Source organism: Schistocerca nitens, chromosome 1 (assembly GCF_023898315.1).
Source record: "Schistocerca nitens isolate TAMUIC-IGC-003100 chromosome 1, iqSchNite1.1, whole genome shotgun sequence".
Lineage (NCBI taxonomy): Eukaryota > Metazoa > Arthropoda > Insecta > Orthoptera > Acrididae > Schistocerca > Schistocerca nitens.
Genome location: NC_064614.1, coordinates 1,183,502,200 through 1,183,523,765, shown reverse-complemented (window position 1 = coordinate 1,183,523,765; position 21,566 = coordinate 1,183,502,200). Strand labels below are relative to the sequence as shown.

General features: G+C 38.1%; 1 protein-coding gene across 2 annotated transcripts in view; it reads right to left on the bottom strand.

Annotated features, from left to right (window-relative positions):
• The window catches only part of LOC126200768 (dual specificity protein phosphatase 23-like), a 95,638-nt gene extending 75,217 nt beyond the window's left edge, over window positions 1-20,421 (bottom strand). For both annotated transcript variants that reach the window (XM_049936735.1, XM_049936734.1), the window contains exons 1-2: window positions 20,037-20,421; window positions 19,105-19,310 (exon numbers count right to left, since the gene is read on the bottom strand). In XM_049936735.1, coding sequence (XP_049792692.1) covers window positions 19,105-19,310; window positions 20,037-20,324 — 494 coding nt within the window. In that variant the 5' untranslated portion in view covers window positions 20,325-20,421. The remainder of the gene's footprint in view (window positions 1-19,104; window positions 19,311-20,036) is intronic.
• Between the last annotated feature and the right edge of the window lie 1,145 nt (window positions 20,422-21,566).

The following is a 21,566-nucleotide window of genomic DNA, read 5'->3' as shown; positions in this document are numbered from 1 at the left end:
GGCTATAGCATCAGCACGCTCTGAAAGGAACCTAATTGGCATACAATCTGGACCAGATGACTTGCTTTTATTAAGTGATTTAAGTTGCATCACTACTCCAAGGATATCTACTTCTACGTTACTCATATTGGTAACTGTTCTTGATTCAAATTCTGAAAAATGTACTTCATCTTCTTTGATGAAGGAATTTAGAAAGACTGTGTTTAGTAACTCTGCTTTAGCAACAGTGTTTTCCCTTGCTATTGCACAGAGAAGGCACTGATTGTGTCTTGCTACAAGCACACTTTACATACGATCAGAATTTCTTTGGATTTTCTGCAAAGTTTCATTTTGGAAACTATTATAAGCACCTCACATTGAAGTCTGCACTACATTTCAAGCTTCCGTAAAAGATTGCCAATCTTGGGAATTCCGTGGTCATTTAAACTTTGCATGCTTTTTTCGTTGTTTCTGCAACAGTGTTCTGACCTGTTTTGTGTACCATGGGGGATCAGCTCCATCATTTACTAATTTATTTAGGGTAAATCTCTCTATTGCTGCTGACACCATTTCCCTGAATTTGAGTCACATCTGGTCTATACTTACATTGTTAATTTGGAAGGAGTAGAGATTGTCTCTCATGAAATTGTCAAGATTTTTTTTTTTTTTTAATAGATTAATTTTTCGTTTATTTTTGGAGGATTTGGGAGTTACAGTATTCAATCTTGCTATGACAACCCTGTGTTCACCAACCCCTGTATCCATTTTGACACTCTATATTACCTAGGAGGCCGAGTGCGTTTTCACAACCATTTACAATCTGGGTATACTCACGAACTAATTGCTCAAAATAATTTTCAGAGAACGTGTTTAGCACAATTTTGGATGATGTTTTATGCCTACCTTCTGATTTAGACATGTGCTTTCACCATCATACTGAAAGTAAATTAAAATCAGCACCAACTATTATTGTATGACTCGGGTGATGTTTGAAATTATACTCAAGTTTTCTTTGAAACTTTCAGCAGCTGTATCATCTGAGTTGGGAGGTCTGTAACAGAATGCAATTATTATTTTATTCTGGTTGCCAAGAATGACCTCTGCCTGTACAAACTTACAGGAACTATCTACTCCAATTTCAGCATAAGATAAACTACTTCTAACAGTAATAAACACACCACTGCACCTGTGTTTAGTCTATCCTTTCTGAACCCCATTAGGTCCTTCACAAAAATTTTGGCTGAACTTATCTCTGGCTTTAGCCAGCTGTTAGTGCCTGTAACGATTTGAACATCAGTGCTTTCTATTAGTGCTTGGAGCTCTGGTACTTTCCCTGCACAGCTATGACAGTTAACAAATGTCATAACAATGGCTCCTAAAGCTACATTCTTTTTGTGTTTGACCAACAGCCTTTGAGCCTGAAACCCTTTTTATGTTTCCCTGAGATCCTCTAACATAAAAAAAAGGCCCAGTCCATGCCACACAGCCCCCGCTACCCTTGCAGCTTCCTTCTGCATGTAATGGACTCCTGGCCTATTTAGCAAACCGAAAACACCACCACCATATGGTGCAAGTCAAGAAATCTGCAGCCTACTTTGTCGCAGAACCATCTGAGCCTCTGATTCAGACCCTCGACTTGGCTCTGTACCAGATGTCCACAATTGGCCCTGTGGACTTCACTGCAAATGATGAGCTCTATTTTCATCTCGCAAGCAAGACTGGCAGCCTTTACAACTTCTGACAGTCATTCGAAACCAGAGAGAATCTCTTCCAATCCAAAGTGACACACATGAGTGGTACTGATGAATGCCACCACTTGCAGTTGGCTGCACCCTGTCCTCTTCATGGTATTCGGAAGGACCAATTCTACATCTGGAATGACTCTACCTGGTATGCACATGGAGTGCACACTGGCTTTCTTCCCCTCCTTGGCAGCCATGTCCCTAAGGGCCTCTATAATGCACGTAACATTGGAGCTCTCAACTACCAATAATCCCATCCTCTGTGGCTGCCCGGATGTTGCAGGCTGAGAGGTTTCCTCTGAAACAGGACAAATGACTGCTTCTGGCTGAGGGACAGTGTCAGCCACAGACAGTACCTGGAAACTGGTTGTCAGACTTACCAAAAAGGCCTTATGTTCGGCCCCCAGGAAGTCTTTTGCAGCCTGCCACAACCCAAGGCGCTCTCCAACTAGATTACAGATGAGAAGTCAACCTCAGTGCAAGCAGTGACTGGGTTGGCCACCAGGGCAGGCCGATTAGCGAACTCGTGGGTCATGATGGACGTCTGTTGGATTCCCACTGCTGGTCCATAGCAGTAACGCCCATCTACTGCAGCCTCAAGTTGTGTAACCGAAGCCTGGAGCTGAGAGTGAAGTGTCACCAACTCAGCTCATATCCACACACAGCAACCACAGTCCCTATCCATACTAAAGACCATGGAAGACAGCACAACACAGACAAACAAAGCACTATCAACATGTGCTGCAGAGCTACTGTAGACTGATAAAAAGACAATAAGTGTATCTAAACAATTAGGTAACACACAGAGATTCACAAACTAAACTACCAAAGCACTCAGGTAAGACTAAATAATTTGCTCTTGTTTAGGTACTTGCAATATGTCACAAAATCGGTTTACTTTTCAACACATATGAAAACACGAGAACTGCATCTATCAAACATTAAATTAACAAGCAGAAATTTAAAAACTAAACAACCAATGCACACATATCAAAGTATATAATTTGCTCCCAGTTGGGAACTTATAAAAGTCACAAAAATCAGTTACTTCCCTGTTGCTGCCCTGTCATGGCCAGCAGCTGCTGGCTAAAAGTCTTCCGGATTTGGTCTTTAACATTACCTGTGACAACCAGACCATTTATGTCATGACTTTAGCACAATTCTGTAACCTGAAGATGTTCAAAGAATGAAACCAGTTGTAACACAATATTACAATACATCTGAAGTGGTATTTATCTACCATTAACAAGTACACTGCTTTGCGGTTGACAATACACAGCAGCAAGGTGTCCCATTTATCAGTCCAATTCCTTTCCCACCGATACTACATAGGTCACTGACAACATTCCATTTACAGATCAAACACTTTTCAGCTATTGTTTTAAAGGCTGTGCTGTTGTGGACTGTGGGAACATCCACTCCGATGAAAATCTTGCTGTCGCTGCTGAAAGAAACTAACAAAGGTGTCCCAGTAGGACAAACACATGGTGTCTAGGGCAGCACACACACAATGAAAGTAATTCAGACTAGTGAATAGTAAAATATAATATTCAACTTTGGTAACACTGGTTACAGCAATTGTAGAATGCAGGTTTAACCTATATGTCCTGCGTTGACTACAGGTCCATGAACACAAAAACTAAATAAGGTTCTCTGAACTAAAGCTAGAAAAAATTAATCTTCTGTCTCGATGCACTATTCGAAGAACGGTTCCAAACTAACAGCACTCATTTAAATCTCTAGGCAGGTGGTCTCCGTCCATACTCAATTATGCTATTCAATGTCTGTTTCTACTGAAGACTAACCACTGTCAATCTGTCAGCCACTGTTTCTATCGCACTTGAAGACATGATGAACTTTCTGCAGGAACTCCCTAGTATGACTTGTCCTGACTCATAACTTGCAACTGACAATTTTTGCTTGCGCACGGTGACTTAAGCACACATCTCTCTTCCCGTTGTCATTGCCGCCCCCCCCCCCCCCCTCCTTCCACGGACATGATCTGCACAGCATGACTGGTTTGTGCAAAGCGACATTCCTGCTGCAAACATACATACATGGTAGTTCTGGTACCAAATGTCACAAACTCTTCTTGTGTGGTACTACAGTACACTAAACACACAGAATGACAGAGTCAATTTCCCCTCTTGCATTGTAGAACAGTGTGTAAAGATTTACATAAATTCTGTCTATTTGCATTTCTTATGTGTTGTTAGTAACTCATATCTGCATTCTATGTTGTGTTAACGGATTTTGCTGTGGGGAGTCAGGATCACTTTGTGAGACACCATGTAGTAGCTTCTTGTGATGTAATAAGGTAGACAAAGTGGGGAATTACCTGCTTGACCTTAAATTTGCAGACCTGTGAAGGATGGGAGTGTATGAACACAACCTGGCAACCTACCTTCTTCATTTGTGCTTCTATCCCCCCCACTCCCTATCCAGTTACATCCCTGGAGTACAATTTGTCCCTTAATGCGGCTGAACTGCACGTAGATGTGGTAGACTCATTTAACATTTGTTTTCAACCCACTTCATTTAAAGATCAAAATTAATTATATGCATTACAACAATATTTTCAACAGCCCGTGACTTTTGTCCCCTGTAACGCGAAAACTATTACTCCTTGAGAAAAAATGAATAGGACCTTTTTTGTAGGAAACTGAATGTAATTTAGTTTTAGACCAGGAAATGCTACAAGCCATGGTTTTCAATTTATTTGAGAAAAACAGAAAAACGTGGCCGCCACCCAAATGCTCACACCTCACTGGTCAGGATTTTAGAAAATTGCTCCTAGCACTGTGACAAAATTTGTGACTACACAATTTTTTCCTTTAATTTTCCTTCATTAACTGGATTATTATACCAAAAGCAAGTGAGGAAAAAGTTGCAATCGCCATGAAATCAGTAAAAGATATCGTGTCTCTTGGAAGAGCTGCAGAACTATTCAGGCTAAACTATTCTACTTTATTTGACATACTAAGAAGAAGTAACACAGCAGATATTAAGTTAAGCAATAGTAATCACACATCAACATCATACATTGTTATCACTCAAACTAAACATTTCAACAAGTTATCATTGTTGATGAAGAAGGTAAGCTTCATGATTACATTTTCAAAAGTAAAAATATGAATCATGGACTGCCTTATAAACAAATATGACAGCTTGCTTACTAATATGCAAAAAAGCTGGGCTCAAGCATAGGAAATGTTGAAATGGAAATAAAATAGCTGGAGCTGATTAAACCAAGGGTGCATGAAAATATTTGCATGTCAAGAAAAACAACTTTCGAAAATTTTGATGGCAGCATTGTGCACACCTTTCTGTATTACAGTCGACCTTAACGTAGAGTAATGAATGTCATTTTTTTATTCAGGTATTTTAATTACTTACATCATCATCCCTTTCGAATTGTAGTAGCTTATTTACAACAAACTTCATAATGGAATAAATATACTGTGAAGTAGTAATCAAAATCCCTAACTTCTTAAACATATGTCTACAAGCTGATCTTGGGTGAGCACCACATATTATTCTAACAGCGCATTTTTTAACATAAATGCCATCTTCCTTACAGCTGAGTATTATCCCAGATCATTATCCCTTATGACATTATTGAATGAAAATATGGAAAATCAATTATCTTACTGATTTGTCACTCTCCAAGATTTGCAATGATTGAAAGTACAAATGTGACCGAACTAAGTTGTTTTAGGGTTCCAATTCCCCCCCCCCCCCCCCCCAGTTTAAATGCAAATTAATAAGGACACCTAAGAATTTTGAAGTTTCTGCCATGGTTATTATTTCCTCACAATGTGTTACACTTACAACTGACATTGTGCATCTTGATGTGCAGAACTGAGTCTTCCATGTTTTTTTTTTTTTAAAAAAAATTGAGAGTAATTTCATTTTCAGAAACACCACTCAATAATATTTTTAAGAACTTAATTTACCATTTCTTCTGTTCCTATATGTATGTTTTGATTGATTACAATACTAGTGTTAGACATAAGTTCCTTTACTTACAAAGTGTGTGAGAAAAGTCATGTAACTGCAACACTGCGAGCAATCTGACAATGCTGTGTTGTTCTACACACGGATGTGCAGACAGATGTGTTCATCCTTTCCAGATCCTCTGTCTGAGTTTCAGCTCCATACAGCCATCACGTGATTTTTTATTGCGCCATCAGTGAAGTTGTGTTTTCATTGTGTGTTACAAAAATGGAACAGCACAATATAGAGCAACATTACGCCGTCCAGTTCTGTGTTAAAAAATTAGGGAGTCCATGAGTGTGATGTTTCAAAAGTTGAAATAGATCTATAGAGAACATTCCTTATCAAGAACACAAGTTTTTTGCTGGCATAGATCATTCTTGTAGAGGCACCTCACTCAAGGAGACTTTGAGAGATCAGGCTGATGGTTAACAATAATGACAGTATGTAACCTGTTAAACTTAGACACTTTCACCATATATCAAATTCTGACTGAAGTTTTACACATGCGAAAGGTTTGTGTAAAAATGGTGGTGAAAAACCTCACAACTGAGCAGAAGGATAATCGAAGAAACGTGAGTGTTGATAATCTTGAGATGACGATGAACGGTTTGGTCATGTGATCACAGATGATGAACACTGGATTTTTTAGTACGATCCTGAGACATAGTGCCACAGTGAGGAGTGGAACACTGAGACATCTCCTTGACCAAAAACAGTTTGAATGAGGAAATCAAATATCAAAACAATGCTGATTTCCTTTTTTGACAGTAAGGACACTGTGCATAAAGAATTTGTTCCTCCAGGGCAAATGATTGATCAAGTGTTTTAAAGAGATGTCTTTCCATGCCGGCATCCTTTAAATACAAATCAGAAATAATTGCTACAAAACATGTTAGTGTTTTAATGGCTTCATTTGCATTTGTAGCGGATATTCTAGGTTTTCGCCTCTGCCAATGGAATTGAGCTTAAGTAGTGGTAGTGTGTCGGGAGGGAGGGGAGGTAAAAAATGTACCCCAAAAGGGGTATTTTTGCGGTTTTACAGACTCACAACATCAAACACGTGGCTCCATTAAAATCTGTAGTGCATTAAATTCTGCATTGAATGAGATCAGATGCATATTTTTTGGGTTACCCATTCCCATACTAGTGTTCACCAAAGTAGATGAATTTTACATATTTACAAAAAATTTTCATTATAACTTCTACTTTTTGGTAATATCATCCAAACTAATCATCTATTTAAAAAGTTGTTGATACAAAAGTTGTAGAGGAATAAATTCTGCATTCAATGAGACTGAAAGTGAATTTTTTGGACCACCCATTCTTGTGCAGCTCTATCTGAAAGTTGGACCAACTCACATTGATTGTGTAGGTTGTGGGGAAGAGTAGGGAATTTTTGTTGCATGCTATTTCATACTGAAGTTAGGTAAAGGATAAAACATAGTACTATAACACACCACAGTACTAGTCTTGTACTTAGTAAATATAGTAATATGTTATTTAACTAAAATTTGAAATTTACAATTAATTTTATGGAATGTTGGGAACAAGCAGATGTAAAAATGATGCACCTGTGTCCTGTGTGTGAAAAGAAAATGAGGAGAATGAGGCAGTGACCGTGGAAGCAAGAGGAATCAGCACTTTGTTGGAGTGCAGTAAGAAGAGACATGATGAAAAAGATTATCTTTTTAAGACACGTGATACCGTAAAAGTCACGCCTAGTGTCATAAATCTTACACCAGAAAGAAAAATGTGGCGCCTGCAGAGAAAGTTAGTGGAAGTAGAGTTGCACATTAAGTCCAATCAGGTCAGCCAGCATGTTTCTTTGTAACATGGATGCCAGTGATGATTTCATTTCCAAAAAGCTAAGACTGAGTGCTCATTGGTGGGTTGTTGTCAGTACCATAACCACTAGAGAATTTGGAGACAGTGTCTTGGAAATTGTAGCTGCCCGGAAGACCAGTGGGCAGAAGTGGGGAATGATTCGATTGCCGATCAGGGGACATACCATCAGAACAGCGTGAGAAAATTTTTCTTACCGGTACGTTCAACAAACATCAAAGGTAGACCCCCAGGATGAAGGCGTCACTACTGTTTTACAATATGTTTACAACTACAGTGAGGGAGATGAATGCCAATTTTCTTTGAAAGAGGTCCTGAAAGATTTCCCAAAAGTTACAACTACAGTGAGGGAGATGAATGCCAATTTTCTTCGAAAGAGGTCCTAAAAGATTTCCCAAAAGTAAGTGAGAAATCTCTGAAGAAAAGGTTGCAAGACCATTTGGGACTGACATCATCATATCAGTTGGTCAACACTGAGAGACAATACTCTTCTTCCGCAATACTAGTTACAAAATCTTGTCCCAGTAATAGTATAAATCCTACAGCCAAATGAGGAAGAAGAATGCCTCAAAGTTGTTGGGGAAGTGGCTGACATAGTCAGAAGACCACTCATATTTCCCCAACCAATACGTTTATGTGATGTAACTTCAGCACCATTCCAGCAGGGCAAGAAGAAGGTGGCCAAGCTGCTGATCGAAAATAAATGTCCTCTAGAATAAATCAGACCTTTCTTCGAGTATGACACTCAAGCTGAAGCTATTGTTGAAGCTGACCTACGATTTTTAATAACCCTCTATGGAGGTAGTGTTGGATCTACTTTAGATAAATTGAATTTCAACCTGATTTCCAAAGCCCTCTGAAATCCGAATTCAACCTGTTATCCCTAACCACCAACATCTGAAGCAGCCCGCCAACACTGCTTGAGAACTTACCGTAAATAGGTGTGCCCTTCACATCAGAGGCTACTACTCACGTAGCTGACTGGGTGTGGGGTGCACACAAGGGTTTTTTACATTAGGGAACTCTGCATCCAATCCAAGTAACGACAGCTGTAGGAAACCCACAGCTGAAAATATTAAAATCCTAATGGTGAACTTCCGAAGCATTTGCAACAAAGTGCCAGAGTTTGAAGTGTTCATGGAAAGCAGTGAAGCTAACTGGTACAGATAACTGGTTGAAACCTGCAGTTGGTAGTGAGATTTTTGGGGAAAACTTAAACGTATATCAAAAGGATAGGCAAATTGGAAATGGAGGTGGTGTATTTGTCACAGTGGACAAGAAACTCAGATCCTCCGAGATAGAAACTGAAGCTGGGCAAGACTCATTATCAGGGGTGGGCATAAAATGATAATTGGATCTTTCTATTGCCCACCAAGCTCATCTCCTGATGGAACCAAAAACTTTAGAAAAAAACTCATTTCACTTGCACATTTTCCAATCATACTGTAATCACCAGTGGACACTTTAATCATCCAACAAGTAATTGGGAAAATTTCAGTTTTATTAGTGGTGGGCATGATAAGACATCCAGTGAAACATTACTAAATGCCTTCTCTGAAAACTACCAAGAAAAGATAGTTAGGAACGCACTCATGATGACAACATATTGGATTCTAATGGCAACAAATAGATCTGACCTCTTTGAGGGTGTCCACATTGAAACTGCTATTAGTGGCCCTGATGCTGTTGTGGCAACAATGGCTACCAATGAACAAAGGACAGCTAAAATGAGCAGAAAGACATACATGTTCAGTAAACTAGATTAAAAATAGGTAGTGTCATATCTCAATGAGGAACTTGAAACTTTCAGCAAAGGACAGGAGCATGCAGAGTAACTATGGCTCAATTTTAAAAGGATAGTTGACCATGCACTGGATAGATTTGTACCCAGTAGTACAGTTCATAATGGGATGGACCCTCCAGATATACAGTCACTGTAAAGAAATTTCTAAAGAAAGAGAGATTACTGCATAATAAGTGCAAATCAAAGCACAGGGCTATAGATAGAGAGATGCTGAATGAAACATACTGTGCCCTTTTGAAGGAACCATCCCAGCATTTGCCTGAAAGGATTCAGGGAAATCACAGTAAATCTAAACCAGGATGGCTGGATGTGGAGTTGAACCATCATCTTCTCGAATGTGAGTTCAGTGTGCTAACCACTGCACCACCTAACTCATTGTAAAGGCTGGTGCTGGCACCAAAATTAGTGTCCCATCCTTAGCGAAAGAGACAGGAACTGAAACTGAGGGCAGCAAACCAAGAGCTGAAATGCTTAACTCCATTTTCAGATGTTCATTTACAAAGAAAAATCCAGGGGAATTACCCCAATTTAATCCTTGTACCACTGAAAAGATAAATGAGATAATTATTAATATCAGTGATACTGGGGAAGCTGAAATTGTTAAAACTGAAAAAAGCTACAAGGCCTAATGGAATCCCTATCAGATTCTATACTGAATTTGCAGCTAAGTTAGCCCCTCTTCTAACTACAATCTGTCCCGGATCCCTCGAACAAAAAAAATGGTCACTTCTTGGAAAAAAGCTCAGGTCACACCCGTCTACAAGAAGGGTAGTAAAAGTGATCCACAAAACTACCGACCAGTATCCTTGACATCCATTTGTTGTAAAATCTTAAAACATATTCTGAGCTAAAACATGATTAGGTATCTTGAAAAGAATGATCTCCTCAGTGCCAATATACATATGTTCGGAAAACATCATCCATGTGATATCCAAGTCACACTTTGCTCACATGACATACTGAAAGCTTTGGATAAAGGCAGTCAGATAGATGAAGCATTTCTTGATTTTCAAAAAGCATTTGACTCAGTACCACACCCATGTTTATTGTCAAAAGTATAATCATATGGGATACCAAGTGAAATTTGTGACTGGACTGAGGACTTTTTGGTAGGGAGGACACAGCATGTTACCTTAGAGGGAGAGTCATTGTTAGATGCACAAGCAACTTAAGGTATTCCCCAGGGAAGTGTGTTAGGACCCTTGCTGTTCATGTTATAAATTAATGAACTTGCAAACAATATTAATTGTAACCTCAGAGTTTTGTATATTATGCAGTTATCTATGATGAAGTACTATCTAAAAGAAGCTGCATAAATATTCAGTCAGATCATGACAAGATTTCAAAGTGGTACTAGACTTGGCAACTTGCTTTAAATGTTCAGAAATTTAAAATTTTACACTTTAAAAAATGAAAAAAATGTAGTATCCTATGACTATAATATCAATGAGTCACTGTTGGAATTGGCCAACTCATACAAATACTGGGTGTAACACTTTGTAGTGATATTAAGTGGAATAATCACATAGACTCAGTTGTGTGTAAAGCAGGTGGTATAGTCTTCGATTTATTGGTAGAACACTTGGGAAGTGCAAACAGTCTACCAAGGAGACTGCTTACAAATCACTGGAGCAACCAGTTCTAAAATATTGCTCAAGTTTGTGGGATTGGTACAAAATATGACTAACAGAGGATACTGAATGTACACAGAAAAGGGCAGCACAAATGGTCACTGGTTTGTTAGATCTGTGAGAGAGTGATACTGAAGAAATGAACTGTCAGATCTTGAAGATACACATAAACTATCCCAAGGAAGTCTATTAACAAAGTTGCAAGTACTGGCTTTAAATGATGACTCAAAATATACTACAACCCCCTATATATTTCTCACATAGGCACTGTGAGGATAAGATTAGAATCATTACTGCATGCACAGAGGCATTCACACAATCATTTTTCCAATGGTCAATACGTGAATGGAATTGGAAGAAACCCTAATAACTGGTACTATGGGACGTACCCTCTGCCATGCACCTCACAGTGGTTTTCAGAGTATAGATATAGATGCAGATGTAGACAACTACAAATGTGGTTAGGACACCAGATGGGTCCGCTACTCTGAGGATGGCAGGCTTCAAAGTTTGGTCTTGACCCCTTTCATACCTCGAAGGAAACAGCTCCACAGTCTCTTCTCTCCACAATTTTCTGCAATTGTAACAAAGGGTGTTCAGGTGGTTGTGGGTGTCAGAAGGTTGGGATTAAGTACTGACTGATGTGTGCTAACTGCAAGGAGAATGCCTGTGCTAGCTCCTTTCAACTAGATGGAATTGACAAACCCAATGTTGATGAAGACCTGGACTGTATAATATTGGGTCAGAAAAATTTCTGACTTTGAGAAGCCGACTGATGCAGCGATGGACCCCAAATCGAAAATTACAGACTCTGAGCTGCTGAGTGGCCCAATGACAGTCAAACATCAACAACTGTGAAATCTGTGTACCTACCAACTTTTTCCCTTTTTCATCTTCATATCTTTAACTACAATGTTTGTTATTATGAAATATAATATCACTAATTCATTTCTAGAACTGTTTTTCTTATCCTGCCTCCATCTTCATATCAGCTGAATGGATCTCATCATTTCTACAGGAAAACATTTTTCAGTATTGTCTTTTTATGTATTCTACAATTTCAATATTTTATTGTATTACTATATCTCCTAAGTAAAAGACTGGAACAATGGAGTGCTACAGTACTATGTTTAATACAGTGTAAGTAATGCTTATTAAAGTACTTCAGTATAAACAGTCTTCACTGATGATGAAAAATGGTCCACTTCAAAGAGATATATGGAAACAGGTGCTACAAGACATTCACTTTTGGTTTCATAAATGCTAAATTTTTTTCCTCTATAACTTTTTTATGGACCACTTTATTCACACATGGGCTAGTTTAGAAAGAAAACAGAAGTTTAAACGAAAATTTTTCATAAATATGTGAAATGTGTCAAACTCTGATGAGCATTAGTAAGGGAATGGGCAGTCCAAAAAATATGCATCTGGTCTCATTTAATGTAGAATTTAAGGCCCTACAACTTTTGACAGGACAATGTTTTCGATATTGTGAGTCTTTTACAAGATGTAACCGAAAAACCGCAAAAATATCCCTTTCGGAGGTACATTTTATTTTTACCAGCCACCATTTAAGCACAACACTGCCAGTGATTGGAGGAGGAGGGGGGGGGGGGGAGGGGTGGAGGAATCTAGCTCTTAACTACTAAGGATCATCTATCAGGCTGCTATGATTTTTTTGCCTTGTGATATTTCACACATCCCTGCGAAGCGAACTGGACTCTTCTGTGTACCTTCCTATTGGATGGCAAGCTACACGTGCCAGAACTCTTGCAGTGTTGCTGCTCTTTGTTATTTATGGCCCTTGAGAGATCTTACAGAAGTACCATAGTGTTTATGTGTCATCATTCTGTTGAATGCTACCGTTTCTCCACAGTGGGAAGAGCTGGACTTTCTATGCAACACGTTTTACATAAGACAGATGTGGATGTTCAAGAGCATCTCAGTGAATCCTCAGGTGAAGACTTTGATGACAGTGATAACGACTTTGATTTTGAGATATTTAGTGATCACAACACTAATTTAGAGCAGGAAACTGAAAGTGATGAAGATGTGATAGCTGATGACAATGGAGTAGCTTACTACTTCGGTAAGAAAAGATGTTTTCGCTGGAGAAAACAGCAGCCGCCAGCTAATGTAAGAACAAGGCAACACAACATCGTCTTGCAGCTTCCTGGACTGCAACAGACAGCAAAATGTCTCGGAGAAAACCCTGCTGTTTTGGAGGTAGAGTATGGAAACTGTTCTTTACCCAAGATATTGTAGACAAAATCATTACATGGACAAATCTGAAAATATCTATGCAAATGATCACTTGTCCTATCTAAAGATGTTGATGTCATTGAATTGAAGGCACTAATTGGTCTATTAGTGTATTCAGCCATTTTCAAATCAGGGAACAAATCAGTTTACAGGTTATTTGCAACTGATGGAACTGGCAGAGAAGTTGTTTTCAGATGCACTGTTAGTAAAGAAAGATTTCTGTTTTTGTTATCTGCCTTACAATTTGACACCTTAGATGCTCGGGAGGAGAGAAAAAAAAGTACATGAGTCAGCAGCAGTTTCACAAATCTTTCTGCGTTTCATCGAAAACAGTCAACTTTGCTACTCTGTAGATGCAACAGTGTGTGTTGAAGAAATGCTTGTACATTTCCATGGAAGGTTTCGAATGTATATGACAAACAAACCAGCAAAATACGGCTTGAAAATTCAGTGCTTGACCGATGCTCATACAAATTACTTGGATAATGCACACATTTATTCTGGAAAAGGCAGTGATGGTCACTCCTTTTCAAACTATGAGGAAGGTCACAGTATTCCCACACAGGCTGTTCTTTGATTGGTGGTGGTGATGATGATGTTAGGGTTTTGGGGTGCTCAACTACTCGGTCATCAGCGTCCGTACGAAATCTCAGTTTTTACACTGCCCAATTTTTTTTTTCACAGTCCAATCAAGCCACTGTCATAAATGATGATGATGGTGGTGAAATGTAGAGGACAACAAAAACAGCCAGTCCCTGGGCAGAGAAAATTCCCAACCCGGCTGGAAACCAAACCCAGGACCCCATGAACCAGAGACAGCAATGCTAGCCACTAGATCATGAGCTGCGGACTCTTCAATTGGTGAAACCTATTGAAAACACATGGAGAAATAGTACAGGTGACAACTGATACTCTCACTAGAACTACCCAATGAACTTTCGAAAAAAGGCCTCACATAAGTTGGTATACTGTAAAGAAACAAAAAGGATATGCCACAGCAGTTTCTACCAAATAAGAAATGAGATGTGAAGGCAACTGTTTGTGGTGTTACAGAAGACATGACACTGGTTTCCTTTGTGCCCAAGAATTCCAAAGCTGCAATACTAATCTCTTCTATGCAGCATGGAGTAAACAATGATCCTGAATCAGGAAACCTGAGGTCATCCTCTTTTATAATACAACAAAAATGGTGTGGACTGTCTCAACCAGAGATGTGCAGGTTATTCATCTAGTTGCCAGATGAGATATTGTTTGGAGTGTTCTACGAAGATCTGCATGAAATGCATGCAGGTTGAAAGTGATTGAAATATGATTCAGAGACTCATAAGACTGCATGATTAGTTTGTACTTGTTCTTTTGAAAGAAAAACATGGCCAAGTTCCTCCCTTTATTGAATTATGGAGCCCAACTGTCACTCTACATTTAAAAAAATGAGCAGTAAACTCAAAGGCAACTTTACATACAATTTCTTATCAGTGAAGTGTGTTTGCAAATCTGTAATATTGTCTCTCTGGTGATAATCTGTTAGTGAGCAGATAGCTAACTATTTACTGTTACTTTCATAACTCAGAAATTAAAAATAATCGCAAATTTTGCTGCTTTTTTTTGTCTAAATGTTTTAAAGCATGCACTGTTTAAAAACATCCAAACTTTCACAAAACCTACTTCAAAGAAGTGAAATGACAGCTAGGAAGATATGAAAAAAAAATCAGCAAAACACTGGTTTTGTACATAAAAAATAAAGAGACAGTCTGAGAGACCCCTTCATAGTAACTGTGGTCCTGTCAACGTCCACAGCAGTTAACGGCTAGGACAGTCGTATTGGGCCACAAATGAAGCAATTAAAATAATAAAACCTGATGTAGCAATTATTCCCAATTTGTCTACTTTTTTTGGTTTTATACTGCTGGTATACTCAGGAAAAGGAGGAATCAAGTGAGAATGGACTTTGCAGACAAGTGGATGCTGCATCATGACAACACTGCATGTCACACGGCCACTTCTTTCACAGAATTTTCGACCTCAGTTGTTCCACAGCCCCCCTATTCACCTAACTTGGGTCCTTGTGATTTTTTTTTCTTTTCCCAAAACTGAAAAATGTCTTCAAAAGAATGTGACTGAGGTCTTCAAGGTCATATTGGTTGAAGCCATTCAGTGCTGCTACCAAGACTGGAAACAATATCTCATTGAATTAAGTATAACTTCCTGCATTCTTTTAGTTAGATATGACATTATCCATTGTTTGCTATACCATCAATTCCATAAAGCTCAGTTTATCTTTGAGAATATAGTAATTCAGTCAGGTGAGCGAATGCATAAATGGCATTCCCAGTTGAGCAACCCTTCTGAAATCCAAACTGTGATTTACTGGGGATGATACTGTTGCTCGGGTGGGAATATATGACCATCTCAAAAATTTTGGAAAATTATGTCAGTAGTGAAATGGTTTGGCAGTTATTAACATCTTTTCCATCACCTTTCTTATAGAGGAGTTTAAAAACATCATATTTCAATGTCTCTGGAAAAATTCCCTGAGTTAATGACGCATTTCATACTTCAGAAAAGACAGTGCTTATTAATATAATTATATGGGGACAAGCCTTTAGTAGTCTGTTGGAAACCCCATCAAATTAAGATACACTTTTATTTTTGAGAGGATATATAATTTACTTAATTTCACAAGGGGAAGTATGATTAAATTTAATGTCAAGTTGCGTACTCAACATACTCTTTTGACTTTTCTTTCAGATTGTTTGTCACTATAATTTCTACTATGTGTCAGAAATTATTATTAAACATATCTGCTGCCTGTGACTGGCCATTTACAGCCCCCTCATTCACATTAATAGTGGTGTTATCCTGATCTGTGGCTTCTTGACCTGTCTCTCATTTTACTGTTCCATATAACCTTAAGTCTGTTGTAATTATTGATTTCTGTCAGAATGTGCATATTCCTTCATTTTAATAAGTTTTCTTAGTAATTCTTGGTATTTTTTGTGGTATGCAACTAATGCAGATCTTTACTTCTCTGTGCCAACAGATACAATTATCTTTTCCTTTCTCAAGGTACTTTAATCCTCCTAGTGATACATGGCTGTTTAATGTCCTTTCTGACTACCTTATGTGGGAAGCTATTTCCATGTAATGATATGAATTTATCAAGGAATATATTATGTCTTGTCAGCATTTGGTTCATTATAAATTTCATCCCAAGTCATCTCTTGTGACTTATTCTTAGAAAAGTTTCTCCTGGAATAATTAATTTTCTGACTGACTTCCACTGAGTGGTATTGATACTGTAAGGCAGTATCTCATTTATCCTAACTGAGCATCATGAGCAGAGACAGCATTTGCTACTGCATATAAAGTTACTATCTTGTTTTGAGCTTCATCAAAGAAAGTATCCTACTCTCTTTCATTGACATGTGTTGGAAAGATAATTATTGAGATCAAATTGTGGGTACAAATAATGTTTCCAAATCATCTTTCCTATTAGAATCCTTTAGAAAATCTACACTGACATCACCACAGACTATTTACTGCTTGTTGCTGTCTGGCAGATAACATAGTAGGGAGGGAGTCCATATTCCTCACAAAATTTCCAAGTACCGAACTGTATACAGTGACAATTAAAAGTGAACTATTTTTCAATATTAATTCGCAACATGCTGAGGGCTACAAAAGATAATTGTTTCAATGTTTTTGAATCTGGGTTCTGTCTTCATGTATGCAAACAACAACTCCTTTTCCCACATTAGTTCTACATGGATTTAAGATGACAAAGTGTAATCTTTTATATTTAACCTCCGTAACCCTGTAGTTCTGTGGTGCTCACATAGGCACAATATGTATCTTTTCCATGCTTTCTACATTTTCCAGGCAGACAAGTAGTTAGTTCTCTACATGCTGAGGTGAACCCTACAAGTGAACATGATCCTAGCATCATCATAAAAAAAAAAAAAAAAAAAAACCATGTTTTGAGGTGTAGTCCTACGACAACAACAGAAAACCCAAGAACTGTAAGCAAGCACAAGTGAAGAACACCTGTAGATGAAGATATCTGGCCTTTACCAATGCCCGCAGTAAAAGGTAAAACTGGGAGGAAGAAAAAAAAAAAAGAATGAGAGAAATCATTGATATTAACTAGAAAGCTGAATGAACTGAGAAGCAAAACTTGAAAAGACTGGAAAAAATGAAGGATGGAGGTAAAGAAAATGAAATCTGAAAAACAAGCAAAAAATTAAATGCAAGGTTACAAGGAAAATAGTGGATGAAACATTTGCTAGTGAAGGTATTTTAAAAGAATTATAGAACAGAGAAAATGTGGAGATTAAAAATAACGTAAATTCTTGGATAGGAAAATATGTAAAATAAGGTAGAGGCAATCACTTACCTATAGAGGATTGGTGTGACACACACGTAAACACATCACAGGAAACTGTTAACAATAGCTTTCAATCTCTTGTTCTTTTTCTTGTAAGAGTACACACATTCACAACCACACAGAGGCCCAACCACCCACACACACACACACACACACACACACACACAGTGGTGAGGTAAGTGGTTGCCTCTTCCTTATTTTATGTAATTTGAAGATTAAAAATAAGATTTTGAATCTGTGGAGTTTGCAGGAAAGAACAATTAAGTCCTATTTGCAGGGTAAGTACAACATCAAGAAAACAAAAATTACAAAATAAAACGAATGTGGCCCATTCTATTTTTATTTATTTGTTTACTTACTTCTTTTTGGACTTTGTGTCTGAAATTTTGCTGCATTTGTAAAATGAATATGGCCTCTCTCTCTCTCTTTTTTGTGTGTGTGTGTGTGTGTGTGTGTGTGTGTGTGTGTGTGTAATTTTGCTGAATTTGTATCCTTAGATATATTAATGACACCAATAGAATATGTGTTATTGACTTATAAGAAGCACTGTTGTTACTTCATTCTCTATTGAAAAGTCCTGCATGGTTAGGTTGAATTCCAACAAAAATATTCAATTCAAATCTAAAATTCAATTTTTGTTTATTACAAGGAATTGTGATAAAAATTTACAAGTTGCCCGACATACTACAGCCAATAGTGCTAATTACAAAAAAGTAAAATATCTTGTTTCACAGGAAAAAAATTTATTCTAAAATGTGCTGAATCACACCTCCCTGTAAAGTTACTGTAACTGCATGCCCCTCATCTTCCATAAAATGAAGCTACTATAGTTATGTGTAGTGTTCATACTGAGCATCTATTCTCCCTGCAGACAGTGAACTCTGTCGTACCTGCAACAATAATGGACTGGAAACTGCTTCATCACCTATCTTAGCAAAAAATGAGTTGAAGACAGTATAGAGAGTCATTCAACAATGCCAGTGTCACGGTACTGCATATAATGTGTTGTACACCTTGGGCCATTCATGTTTTGCAGATGTGTTCTGAATTTTACATGACAACAGAAAGATACAGCCCAACATGGTAATGGTTGGGCAACTGCAGCTATTGTGCGGTGTCCTGGAGATTGTTAAGGTTGGCAGTGGTCAGACACACAAAATACTAGTTTGAAGTTGTTCCACATGTACTAATTCAGAACTATGGAGTCGTCAAACACTATGTAGACTTTTGCAGACTGTAAAGTGCATTGGCTTTGTACAGAGCATCACAGATAACTTGCAAGAATATGCTTTATACTTATTCATAATTTGGACAGTGCAATACGTGTGCTTAATACGAAGCTCTCCCAGCAGAAATATTATATGACAAATTAGAAATAAAGCAAATGATATCAAGCATTGATAATACAATGAGTGGCAATTTGCAGAAACTCACAAAGAATACCTTTAACTGGGGGCTTACAGATTTGCTAGCTCATTACTGCTGCGAAGATAATCAGTGTATGCAATTACAGCTTTTTCTTGTTCATATGTTTCTATAGACCCAGGTCGCATGAGTCTAACGTTTGTTATTGCTCTCTCTGGCGATAAATCATGAAACCTCACAAGATAACATGCTGCCATTACACCTGTTCTTCCTCGTCCCATTCGGCAGTGGACACCTACTGGCTGAAAGAGAGAAGAGCGATCTTAGGCATTCCAATGCATACACAATTAGTTTTTTCAATATTTTGTCGTGCATGTCTCGCAATGCCATCAAAACAAAGCAGTTTAATTTTATGAAACTATAAACACAAATATTAAGCAGTGTAAAAGTGGTTATTACACTCTATTACTAGCCCTTAAAATCAGTGATTTGTGAACATGAACGATGACAGACGATTCCATAGTACATAAGGCTTTGATGAAGAAAGATTATTCAGGACAAAGCAGCTGATAGGTCGCGAAACTAGGCTGAGGATCTAAATTCCTACCAAAACACAAAGAGGTAGGTGTGCAAGCAACTGCCAATAGTACAGGAATGTTGACAGCGACGTAAAATCAGAGATGTCTCAGCTCCACTGTGTCACGGTAGGTTGGAAACGAAATACTGAAGGCAAAACAAAATTGTGGACAGTTCTTGCATGTGCACCAAATGCTAAAATGTACAATTTTGAACGTAGGATAGCATACGTACTAATCCAAGGCTAATATAAACATTAAACTAAAGGCTGTGATAAAGATTAAAAAGTGCGTTAACCTGCTGACAAAATTCCCAAAGCCGCGACCCATAATTAAAACGTGTGACGACGGACAGCTATTAATTATTAGCTCACAGTAAATAAATTATAATTAAAAAACTGCGTAATAGCCTCGCAACACTCCATAAATTCACCTAACCTAAATGAAACTGACCTCACTCTTTTTTAAAGCTAATTCGCAAATTTTTATAAACTTTTTAATCTGGGTTATCGATGGCGATCGAAATTCTTTTATGGGAATTTCTGTCCATGCGATGTCTGGAAATGCGTGAACAGGAGGTTTCTTCTCTGGAGATAGTGTTACAATGTGTTTTATTCCCTCATTAATCAAGAAACGAATATTCGCAGCGGTCTGTGGCCATGCCATTCCAGCTAATTCATTCTGAACGATCCACGAAAAGTTCCAAGGTGGACAACAATAATTATCTACTGACTCTGCCATATAAGGTGCCACTGCCAACACTCATGTACCCCGCAATAGTACTTAACTACTTCGTAGTTCGTACTGCCGTATAAAATAAGCAGCAGTGTCAAACTGAGCAAAGATTACCAACTGACAAATTACATTAGATTTCCAGAGATGAAGTACGACAGAAGACCAGACTATCTAGCGTCGATTAACGCGCTTCTCTTGAAATAATTGATAAGAATATACTAAAAGGTGAACGAAGAAGATGTTCAACAACATTTGTGAGGCAAATAAGCTAAGAATCTGTCATATGAGGCTGTGTGTGCGAGCACTCGTCAAAATGGAAGCTTGATGAAGTTTCACCGCAAAAAGAGCTAGAGAACTTATTTAGATGTAATTTGGGCTCTGTATTACCTTTTGTTGGATGCCCCATTGCAGTATTTTCATAAAACAGTATCATACGGGTGTTAGTCTAACAAGTTAATTAGCTCAACTACTCGGGAGGCATTTGAGGTTAATTATTTTCTGAACCGTTTGTGGCTACACTACACACTTGTTACAATGGAGGACGCTAACTTCACGCGATATTTTCTATAAGAGTTGAAATGTTGGTCTCGTTAGTGCTTTGTTATGCAAATGCCGACGGCAAAAAACATCAAATAATGCGAACGTGTTACATTGCTGTTTAAACCGGCGCCCAAGCAATTTTGTTTCTTGATACACTCTGCCAGCGGAATATCGTTCCCTGATTGGCTGACGTACTCGCGTGCTGTACAGACTCTGTAAGTATTTACACCTATACGATTCGGAAAACTATTTTGCGCTTGCCGTAGTAAGATAAGTGTTGAAGTTGAAAATATTGGCAATTCGTTCGTGACATATGAATCTAGTCGCAGTACTCGAGTGTACTTGCGGGAAAGTATTACGCGAATTAGCCGTGCTATCATGATCACAGGTAAAATTTGATCTGTTATAAGATTCATAACATTGTACTGCATACAGATTACAATTTAGTTTAAGTTTTCTATTATTTCGCTAGAAGAACTGGCGAATACTTGAGAATAGATTTTGCTACTAGTTTCTGATAAATCATTTTTCACAGTAATTTGTGCCACTAACATTTTTCCTTCTAGCATACTACTAGATTTAGCTATTGACAGACTTTATAGGAAAAGAAATAAACTCGTGAAGAAAATTTCTGATAATTAAGAAACTTAACCGCTGAATTAATGGGCAAAATACAAAGTTAATTGCTAAGACGGATGCTAGACGGAA